At 43.9% G+C, this 12,102-nt stretch overlaps 1 protein-coding gene across 1 annotated transcript in view; it reads left to right on the top strand.

The window, feature by feature from the left end:
• Positions 1-424: 424 nt before the first annotated feature.
• LOC120996567 (solute carrier organic anion transporter family member 2B1-like) overlaps positions 425-12,102 on the top strand; it is a 134,347-nt gene continuing 122,669 nt past the window's right edge. The window contains exons 1-2 of the mRNA XM_040426555.1: positions 425-442; positions 4,869-4,975. Coding sequence (XP_040282489.1) covers positions 4,892-4,975 — 84 coding nt within the window. The 5' untranslated portion in view covers positions 425-442; positions 4,869-4,891. The remainder of the gene's footprint in view (positions 443-4,868; positions 4,976-12,102) is intronic.

A 12,102-nucleotide genomic window follows, 5' to 3' on the forward strand; every position in this document is an offset into this window, starting at 1 on the left:
TCCTCCCGTATTAAATCCTTGCTTTGCTTTATAGTTTCTCTGCCTATTAGTGTACTTATCTTGGCTGGAAATATCCTTACTTGGCTTGAGAATGACTGCAGGTTTCTCCCAGGAGGTCCTGTCCTTCTACTGGGGTGTCTCAACTGAGCTAATCCTAGCCTCAGGAGCTTCTGGAAGACGAGGTAACTCCTCTAGTCCCCTGGAATGAACTAACTTCCCCTGTCTGGGCCTTCCTATATATAACCAGGGCTCTCTGGCTCCCTCTAACGCCCGGGAGGCTAAACTGCACCCTGACAGGCCTGACACCCAGATAACACAGGGAAATGCATCACATGGCAGTAAATGCAATCAAGACACATTAACCCCTTTTGTGCAGTGCCCACCTTTACCTAGTGGGACACTACATATGGATTTCTCTACCTCCAGTATACTGCAACCAGAGGTAAATCCAACATAACGACCCGTCACCGAAATAGCATAGATAATTGTGCACTTTAGTCAGTCCAGCAAGCTTTCCTCGGTAGCACGCTCTCATCGTTCCTTTACTTCCTGTAGTCAATGTCTTGTCTTGCGCTTTTCCACCTGCACCTCAAAAATATCTCTAGAATCTGCCCTGTTCTTACTGTGAAAATAGCAAAAACTCTTATTTTTGCTCTTATTCACTTTCGTCTTGATAATTATAACTCACTTCTAATCTTCTTCCCTTTTCTGATCTATTCTGATTGTAGCACTTGGCACCTTCGTCTCCAAGACTTCTCTCATGCTGCACCAGTTTTCTGAAATGCTCTACCTTAGGCAGTTAGATTAATTCCCAAAATCCATAGTTAGGGTGCATTCACACGACCGTAATCGTTTTGTGGTACGCAAATTGCGGATCCGCAAAACACGGATTTTGGCCCTGTGCGGAGCGCACATGGCCAGCGCTATATTGAGAATGCCTATTCTTGTCCGCAACCGCGGGAACAACGGATGCCGACAGCACACAGTGCGCTGTCCGCATCTTTTGCGGCCCCATTGAAATTAATGGGTCCGCACCCGCTAAGCAAAATTGCGGAATCCATTTATACGGTCGTGTGAATGAGACCTTAGAAGCACGCTATAAAACGTCATCTTTATAGGGTGACCCGTCACACCCTTTATTGTAATTCTTCGGCTCATACAGCTTTATGTGTATTATTCCGCCTTATAAAAGATGGCCGGACCGTTGTATGTTAGAAGCACTTTTCCCTTTTGGACATCTGTTTGTTGCTCGGTCATGTCTGGTTTTGTCTGTACTTTTGTCCTCTGATTGTACAGTGCGCTGGAACGTGTTGTCGCGATGTAAATTCTAAGTATCATCATTATTAGATAAGGTCCTTCAACACTGAGAGAACTTCCCAGCCTTTGCCACCACTTTTTAATGAAAGGATGAGGTGAGGGTCTAGTACCGTAATTCTCTGTATGTTTCTTGGGTCCTCCTTTTCAGATTATTGTCTACATGATAATGGTCTATGATAGTAGCAATCATCTGATGTTCCTAGATGGGTCATATGTATGCATTAATCCATCAAAAATGAGTCACCTGCTATTCTCTTTGACATGACTGTTAATAGGTCCATTAGAGTCAGCGAAGAGGGAGATAAGTGGCTACCAAACACTTCAGACGCTGCTTTTCTTGGTGAAAACAAAGGATCAAATATAAATATCCACCCTTCTCATCCTGTTTTACTGCAACATGAAGAAACTGGGGTCATTCAACCCATTGTATTTTGGGTTCTGCAGGCATTTCCTTACTACTTTCTCTCTAGCTTTGACCAACCCCTCCTCTTTCTTCTGTAAGTCTCCTCCACTGAAATCTCTTTCATTGGGACAACCCATTAATTTTCTTTGTAGGATATTTGGTTAAGTATTACACTGTCCAAACGTGTTAGGATGTGGAAAAGGTTCAGCACTACCTACAGAAACATTGCCTATGTGGGCTTCAAATGTTCCTAGTTCTTTGGGGTAGTTCTGGAGGAGTTTGGTATTTTTTCACCTCAATATGGACAAATCGTGCCCAAATATCTCCCAATGAATGGATAACTTACAACTTTAGACACAAGTGGCCATAAATGTATCTGTAATTAAGGTTGGAGGGATCAAGTTGAAGGAACAAGTTTTGAACAGAATGGTTGTTGTCCAATTTTTGCTTTTCATAAAAGTGAAAGAGATGATCAGGGACCTCAATGAAAAATTTGCCTTTGGGACACCCTACTATTATAAGTTCTTTGTAGTGTTGGTCTCTTCATATAGGGAAGACTGTTTTGTCCACCATGAGGTTCCAGGGTCTGGATATTACTGGATATCTGAGCCTCTGACTGACAGCTGCTTATCTCTTTCCCTAAAAAACATGAGCGGAATATGCATATTTATCAGGAATTATGGAGCTATAGGTTTAGGTTGATATACAGTACAGACCAAAAGTTTGGACACACCTTCTCATTCAAAGAGTTTTCTTTATTTTCATGACTATGAAAATTGTAGATTCACACTGAAGGCATCAAAACTATGAATTAACACATGTGGAATTATATACATAACAAACAAGTGTGAAACAACTGAAAATATGTCATATTCTAGGTTCTTCAAAGTAGCCACCTTTTGCTTTGATTACTGCTTTGCACACTCTTGGCATTCTCTTGATGAGCTTCAAGAGGTAGTCCCCTGAAATGGTCTTCACTTCACAGGTGTGCCCTGTCAGGTTTAATAAGTGGGATTTCTTGCCTTATAAATGGGGTTGGGACCATCAGTTGCGTTGAGGAGAAGTCAGGTGGATACACAGCTGATAGTCCTACTGAATAGACTGTTAGAATTTGTATTATGGCAAGAAAAAAGCAGCTAAGTAAAGAAAAATGAGTGGCCATCATTACTTTAAGAAATGAAAGTCAGTCAGTCGAAAAATTGGGAAAACTTTGAAAGTAAGGGCTATTTGACCATGAAGGAAAGTGATGGGGTGCTGCGCCAGATGACCTGGCCTCCACAGTCACCGGACCTGAACCCAATCGAGATGGTTTGGGGTGAGCTGGACCACAGAGTGAAGGCAAAAGGGCCAACAAGTGCTAAGCATCTCTGGGAACTCCTTCAAGACTGTTGGAAGACCATTTCAGGGGACTACCTCTTGAAGCTCATCAAGAGAATGCCAAGAGTGTGCAAAGCAGTAATCAAGGCAAAAGGTGTCTACTTTGAAGAACCTAGAATATGACATATTTTCAGTGGTTTCACACTTGTTTGTTATGTATATAATTCCACATGTGTTAATACATAGTTTTGATGCCTTCATAGTCATGAAAATAAAGAAAACTCTTTGAATGAGAAGGTGTGTCCAAACTTTTGGTCTGTACTGTATATCTTGGGTGTGCAAACAACTTTACTCTAGACATTGGAGAAGACAATTATGAACAGATTAATGAAAAAGTATAAGGAGTGGTGGGATCAGCAATTCAGTGGATGGATGTGACCCCAAAAAACTCTGACATGGCACTGTGATGCCTAAAAACCCAAAAAGCAAACCATTCTAGATAAATACTGGTGACCAGGAGTCAAAATAAAGCAAATATGAATATGTTTTACTGTATACTGTAGTTATTCAACTGGATCGACACCACCAGTGCATACACGGGTGTACCTCCTAAATATGAATCAACAAAGAGAGCTGGTACCACAAAATACCCAAATATCAAAGTCTATTAATAAAACATAAAAGACATATATAACATACATACACATGTACAAACATGTGGAAACAAATAATGTGCCTGTGCCGGCAGCTCATAAAATCCCATAAAATCACATGTAGCATACAGATGGATTTCCTAGAACTCAGCAGCATATATATAAGGAATGAAAGTATCTATCATGAGATCCCCAATATGTAAAGCGAGTCTAGCGGGCAACAGTGACTTGCACTAGGTCCAACTAATTCAATAGTCAGGTGTGCGCCAACATTCGTAATAAAGATATCATATCAAGAACGTGCTGAACAAGAACTTCTTCAGCACGTTCTTGATATGATATCTTTATTACGAATGTCGGCGCACACCTGACTATTGAATTAGTTGGACCTAGTGCAAGTCACTGTTGCCCGCTAGACTCGCTTTACATATTGGGGATCTCATGATAGATACTTTCACTCCTTATATATATATGCTGCTGAGTTCTAGGAAATCCATCTGTATGCTACATGTGATTTTATGGAATTTTATGAGCTGCCGGCACAGGCACTTTATTTGTTTCCACATGTTTGCACATGTGTATGTATGTTATATATGTCTTTTATGTTTTATTAATAAACTTTGATATTTGGGTATTTTGTGGTACCAGCTCTCTTTGTTGATTCTTGTATACTGTAGTTAGTTTCCTCTCCTGGCTCTCATGTAGATAATGTTTTTACATAACATCCTGTCTTCTGCTGGGGTCTCAATGCTTTTCAAGACTCTAGAATTGACCATGTTTTTTTGGAAAACCATTTATTTATTTTTTCCTTCCGAATTTTCCAAACATAATTGTCCTTAGCTATGAGCTGAGGCTTCTCCTAACATGTCCAGATGAAGATGAAGCCCCCAGTCTGGAAGGAGAACCTTCACGTGAGCCTCTCCATTGACAATCTTCTCAGTCTTTTTCTGACATGTTCTCCTATGTTCCAGCTTTCATATCCAAAAATAACTCACCCGATGATATGCTAAATATACAAGCTAAATCAGGAAAATATTGGTCTTGAGGGACAGAGTCTTTGATCGTCCATGGTGTACAATTGTTGACTTTTCTGGACAATTTTGTAACATTTTATATGTTGTCAAATACCTTCCTCCTTTTTTTTTTACACTGAAAAGTCATTAATTATCTTTCTGCAGGGGAGTAACGTGTAACCAGGAAAATGACGGGCACAAGTCAGAAGATCTGTTGTGAAAATGATGCAAAAAACAACAAAGGCTGCAGGAATCCATTCAACAATATCAAGGTAAAAGAACTAAATAATAGATAGAAAGCTATATATATATATATTGTGAGACAGTGACAGGTCTCACGCAGGTTGGAGGCAAGGAAGGGGTGGATAGTGCGGTCCACACCCCTGTTCCACCACAGGTGAGACCAGCTGGAGGTAATCAGCCTGGCATAAGGCACCTCCCAGAGTGTCAGAAAGGGGGGAGTGTGTTACCTGTGGACAGAGGCCTGGAGGCTCTGTCTGTGTGGTCTCAGCTGGGCAAGGCTGAGGGACCACGAGGCAGGGAGATAGCCTGGAGTTGGGGGACGCAGCGACGCCTGGGAGGGTCGCAGGGCCATAGTCAGGCGGACTACTGAGCCTCAATCCCCCACAAGAAATACTGAACTGGAGACAGTGGGCGTACTGTGCTCTGTACAGCCAGGAGGCTGTGGGACATTGGCTGAGAAAGCCGCATGAGTTCACAGGGTGTGAACTGGGACCTAGGTGAGTCAGGAAACTTTATGTTTAGTTAGAGCCTGGACGGGCGAGTGTTTATTATTTTGTCATTTTATTGTTGCTGGTGTTGAACAATAAATGCACTGTTTGGACCTGAAACCTGGTGTCCCTAAGGTGTATCTGTGAGAATGACCCCCGGTGAAGAGCTAACCCCCCACAATTGGTGGAGGATGCGGGCAGGTGTCCCTGCTGATAAGTAAAAGTGCCGAAAGCCTGCTAGTTTGCAGAGCAGAGACTGCTGGTGTTAAACTGGACTTTTTTTTTTTCTGTGGTGCAAACCGTGCAGGATTTAAAGGGCCAGAAGCCCAGTACAAGAGACTAAGCAGTGGAAATGGCTGCAAAATGGTATAGCCCGTGGGAGAAATCCTGCGAGTTGGTGATCAGCGGAATCCCGCTGGGGGTCAGTCTAGACTCCCGCCAGCAAGTGTCTCGGGTCCTGCCTGAAATTCTGGACTTTGTAACAAGGGGGCCAGAGACAAAAACGACGGTGTCACTGACCTTTGTGACGGACTATGGCTCTGTGCAATGGGAGCTGTTAAAATGTGAGACACTGGAAGTGGAATTTGTACTGGGCAAGGACTTTCCATTGTTTGGGCAGTGGTGGAGTGGAGAGATATGCCGTTGCCAAGGGCAACCGTCGGGAAGACAAAGAGGTGGAGAGCAGTTCTCAGGAGTACATATCTTCTCTGCGACTGTGCACAAGATTCTAAAGGGTGCGGCTGGAATGATCGTCCAGGAAAAGTCTGGATTCAAGGCCAGGGCGTTTCCAGTAGCAACGGTTGCATCACGGAGTCTGTAGGTGATCGTGTTACCAGGAACCAGGGGCAGTCTTCCAAAGTATGGAAGAAGGATGATGGTCTCGGTAGAGATGTCCCTGGAATGTCCTCGGCTCCCAAGACTGCTGTTGATTGTGTGGTAGACCCCATTACAGTGAGTTGGCGGCAGTTGCTACCTGCTGGGCCGGTATGGGGTAAGACACCCAGTCGAGAAACTGCTACAAAAATATGTGACAATGTGAAAAAAATGTCTGAACAGGCGGATCAGCCGGCTGTGATCGCTCCCTCGCAGAAATCTACAGGGGAGAAAGTTTCTGTGTTACCTCAGTTGCCCATAACCAAAGCTAGTTTTGGGATGACAAGGATCCGGGATCCCATGCTAGCCCGGGTAAGAGATAGCACAATATTGAAACCTAACACTGGTAAAATATTAAAGGTGCTGGACAGTCGTGCGGATAAGGACTATCCGCTGATTTTCACTGAGCGTGAGACTCCAATGAGAACAGAGACTGATGAACTTGATGTTACAGATACGCTCATGCATGAGGGAGTGTTGAGCTGTGATATTGGTTTGTTCCTGTGGAGTAAGGTAGACACTTCTACAGATAGTGACGAAACTCCTGCAGAACCTGTACCTGTCCCTTTAAAGGGCTTCTGTCACCCCACTAAAGTGATTTTTTTTTTTTGGGCTAGTTAAATAAGTTATATTGCGATATATAAAAATATAATGCTCTTACTTACTTTGATTCAGCAGTTTCTTCCAAAAACGAAGTTTTATAATATGTAAATTAGGGCTCTACCAGCAAGTAGGACGGCTACTTGCTGGTAGTAGCTGCAGAAAACCGCCCCCTCATCGTGTTGATTGACAGGGCCAGCCGGGATCTCCTCCTCCGGCCGGCCCTGTCGGCATTTCAAAAATCGCGCGCCTGTGTTCATTCGGCGCAGGCGCTCTGAGATGAGGAGGCTCGCCTCCTCAGCACTCCCTCAGTGCGCCTGCGCCGATTGACGTCTTCTATTTCGGTGATGTCATTGGCGCAGGCGCACTGAGGGAGTGCTGAGGAGGCGAGCCTCCTCATCTCAGAGCGAATGCGCCGAATGAACACAGGCGCGCGATTTTTGAAATGCCGACAGGGCTGGCCGGAGGAGGAGATCCCGGCTGGTCCTGTCAATCAACACGACGAGGGGGCGGTTTTCTGCAGCTGCTACCAGCAAGTAGCCGTCCTACTTGCTGGTAGAGCCCTAATTTACATATTATAAAACTTCGTTTTTGGAAGAAACTGCTGGATCAAAGTAAGTAAGAGCATTATATTTTCATATATCGCAATATAACTAATTTAACTAGCCCAAAAAAAAATATTCACTTTAGTGGGGTGACAGAAGCCCTTTAACCACCTCAGCCCCCCTAGCTTAAACCCCCTTAAAGACCAGGCCACTTTTTACACTTCTGCACTACACTACTTTCACCATTTATTGCTCGGTCATGCAACTTACCACCCAAATGAATTTTACCTCCTTTTCTTCTCACTAATAGAGCTTTCATTTGGTGGTATTTCATTGCTGCTGACATTTTTACTTTTTTTGTTATTAATCGAAATTTAACGATTTTTTTGAAAAAAAAAATGACATTTTTCACTTTCAGGTGTAAAATTTTGCAAAAAAAACGACGTCCATATATAAATTTTTCTCTAAATTTATTGTTCTACATGTCTTTGAAAAAAAAAAATGTTTGGGTAAAAAAAAAAAATGGTTCGGGTAAAAGTTATAGCGTTTACAAACTATGGTACAAAAATGTGAATTTCCGCTTTTTGAAGCAGCTCTGACTTTCTGAGCACCTGTCATGTTTCCTGAGGTTCTACAATGCCCAGACAGTACAAACACCCCACAAATGACCCCATTTCTGAAAGTACACACCCTAAGGTATTCGCTGATGGGCATAGTGAGTTCATAGAACTTTTTATTTTTTGTCACAGGTTAGTGGAAAATGATGATTTTTTTATTTATTTATTTTTTCTTACAAAGTCTCATATTCCACTAACTTGTGACAAAAAATAAAAACTTCCATTAACTCACTATGCCCATCAGCGAATACCTTGGGGTGTCTTCTTTCCAAAATGGGGTCACTTGTGGGGTAGTTATACTGCCCTGGCATTCTAGGGGCCCTAATGTGTGGTAAGTAGGTAAATGACCTGTGAAATCCGAAAGGTGCTCTTTGGAATATGGGCCCCTTTGCCCACCTAGGCTGCAAAAAAGTGTCACACATCTGGTATCTCCGTACTCAGGACAGGAGAAGGTGGGGAATGTGTTTTGGGGTGCCATTTTACATATACCCATGCTGGGTGAGAGAAATATCTTGGCAAAAGACAACTTTTCCCATTTTTTTATACAAAGTTGGCATTTGACCAAGATATTTATCTCACCCAGCATGGGTAAATGTAAAATGACACCCCAAAACACATTCCCGAACTTCTCCTGAGTACGGAGATACCAGATGTGTGACACTTTTTTGCAGCCTAGGTGGGCAAAGGGGCCCATATTCCAAAGAGCACCTTTCGGATTTCACCGGCCAATTTTTACAGATTTTGATTTCAAACAACTTACCACACATTTGGGCCCCTAGAATGCCAGGGCAGTATAACTACCCCACAAGTGACCCCATTTTGGAAAGAAGACACCCCAAGGTATTCGCTGATGGGCATAGTGAGTTCATGGAACTTTTTATTTTTTGTCACAAGTTAGTGGAATATGAGACTTTGTAAGAAAAAAATAAAAAAGAAAAAAATCATCATTTTCCGCTAACTTGTGACAAAAAATAAAAAAATTCTAGGAACTCGCCATGACCCTCACGGAATACCTTGGGGTGTCTTCTTTCCAAAATGGGGTCACTTGTGGGGTAGTTATACTGCCCTGGCATTTTCCAGGGGCCCTAATGTGTGGTAAGTAGTTAAATGACCTGTGAAATCCTAAAGGTGCTCTTTGGAATGTGGGCCCCTTTGCCCACCTAGGCTGCAAAAAAGTGTCACACATGTGGTTTTGCCGTATTCAGGAGAAGTTGGGCAATGTGTTTTGGGGTGTCTTTTTACATATACTCATGCTGGGTGAGAGAAATATCTCGGCAAAAGACAACTTTTCCCATTTTTTATACAAAGTTGGCATTTGACCAAGCTATTTATCTCACCCAGCATGGGTATATGTAAAATGACACCACAAAACACATTCCCCAACTTCTCCTGAGTACGGCAATACCACATGTGTGACACTTTTTTGCAGCCTAGATGCGCAAAGGGGCCCACATTCATTTTATGAGGGAATTTTTAGACATTTGGATCCCAGACTTCTTCTCACGCTTTAGGGCCCCTAGAATGCCAGGGCAGTATAAATACCCCACATGTGACCCCATTTTGGAAAGAAGACACCCCAAGGTATTCAATGAGGGGCATGGCGAGTTCATAGAAATTTTTTTTTTTTTTGGCACAAGTTAGCGGAAATAGATTATTTTTTTTTTTTCTCACAAAGTCTCCCTTTTCGCTAACTTGGGACAAAAATTTCAATCTTTCATGGACTCAATATGCCCCTCACGGAATACCTTGGGGTGTCTTCTTTCCGAAATGGGGTCACATGTGGGGTATTTATACTGCCCTGGCATTCTAGGGGCCCTAAAGCGTGAGAAGAAGTCTGGAATATAAATGTCTAAAAAATTTTACGCATTTGGATTCCGTGAGGGGTATGGTGAGTTCATGTGAGATTTTATTTTTTGACACAAGTTAGTGGAATATGAGACTTTGTAAGAAAAAAATAAATAATTTCCGCTAACTTGGGCCAAAAAAATGTCTGAATGGAGCCTTACAGGGGGGTGATCAATGACAGGGGGGTGATCAATGACAGGGGGGTGATCAATGACAGGGGGGTGATCAATGATAGGTGGGTGATCAATGACAGGGGGTGATCAATAACAGGGGGGTGATCAGGGAGTCTATATGGGGTGATCACCTCCGTCATTGATCACTCCCCTGTAAGGCTCCATTCAGATGTCCGTATGTGTTTTGCGGATCCGATCCATGTATCAGTGGATCCGTAAAAATCATACGGACATCTAAATGCAGCCTTACAGGGGGGTGATCAATGACAGGGGGGTGATCAATGACAGGGGGGTGATCAGGGAGTATATATGGGGTGATCACCCCCCTGTAAGGCTCCATTCAGATGTCCGTATGTGTTTTGCGAATCCGATCCATGTATCAGTGGATCCGTAAAAATCATACGGACATCTGAATGCAGCCTTACAGGGGGGTGATCAATGACAGGGGGGTGATCAATGACAGGGGGGTGATCAGGGAGTCTATATGGGGTGATCACCCCCCTGTAAGGCTCCATTCAGATGTCCGTATGTGTTTTGCGGATCCGATCCATGTATCAGTGGATCCGTAAAATTCATACGGACCTCTGAATGGAGCCTTACAGGGGGGTGATGAATGACAGGGGGGGTGATGATTGACAGGGGGGTGATCAGGGAGTCTATATAGGGTGATCAGGGGTGATCAAGGGTGATCAAGGGTGAATAATGGGTTAATAAGTGACAAGGGGGGGTGTAGTGTAGTGGTGCTTGGTGCAACATATTACTGAGCTACCTGTGTCCTCTGGTGGTCGATCCAAACAAAAGGGACCACCAGAGGACCAGGTAGCAGGTATATTAGACGCTGTTATCATAACAGCGTCTAATATACCTGTTAGGGGTTAAAAAAATCACATCTCCAGCCTGCCAGCGAACGATCGCCGCTGGCAGGCTGGAGATCCACTCGCTTACCTTCCGATCCTGTGAGCGCGCGCGCCTGTGTGCGCATGTTCACAGGAAATCTCGCGTCTCGCGAGATGACGCATATATGCGTGACTGTGCGCAGGGCTGCCGCCTCCGGAACGCGAATCTGCGTTAGGCGGTCCGGAGGCGGTTAAGTGAGGATCTAAGGGAGCTGCACTTTGACCTGCATGGGGAAAGAATATTGACCATTGGAAACAATGGTGCTGGTCAAGTGCAAAGTGATGGTGACAAAAGTGCGGAAATGCATAAGGAAAATGTGATGTCATATGAAATATGTGGTGACAGTGATATAACTTTTCCGTTGCAGGTTGTGGTCAGGGGAGAAGCGCCCCCTGGTGGTAAAAATGTAAATGATGATGAAACTTTATTTTCTGCATCTGCTATGTTTCATGAAGCGCGATATGACTTAATCAAAAGGTCTGAAGACATGCCTATAAGTAGTGTGGAGCAAAGCCCAGCTCCAGCTCAGTGTTTGAAGGTGCAGGAAAATATGATCAGGTTAGAGGGTGTACCGCACGTACCAGAGGTGGAAATGCAGTCTCCACAATGTTGGTTGGTTACTAAGGAAGTGTCCCAGGTGGGGATTAACTCGTCTGTGCCCCTAGAGGTCAGAATTAATAATGACACGAGCAGTATAGGTGACGTATGTGCTGTGACCGATAGCAACCCAGAGAATGAAGCTACCATGTCAAGGTCCTGCGAAACAAAGGTGGTTACTAGTAGCGACCAGACAGTTCTATCTGACGAGATGAGAATTAAGTCGGGTGACATCAGCCTAGGGTCTGAAGCCCATATCCAGACAGTTGTAGGTGACATGACACGACAGTACAACTGCAAACAGGAGGATGATCTCTCTCTCTCCTCACGCTCCCTAGAAACGTTAGAGACGGGACTAGCTGTCTTCACAGAGCAACTGAAGAAAGTTTCAGAAAGGGCCAAGAAGGAGAGCCAGAAAGAGAATGGTGATACTCCTACATCTGCTGCAGCAGAGCCGAGCAAGGAGCAGCTGGAACCGGAAGCCCAAAAGCGGGGCACTTCCCACAAGCTTGTGCAAAAAG

The sequence above is a fragment of the Bufo bufo genome, chromosome 3 (genome assembly GCF_905171765.1).
Source record: "Bufo bufo chromosome 3, aBufBuf1.1, whole genome shotgun sequence".
Taxonomy (NCBI): Eukaryota; Metazoa; Chordata; class Amphibia; order Anura; family Bufonidae; genus Bufo; species Bufo bufo.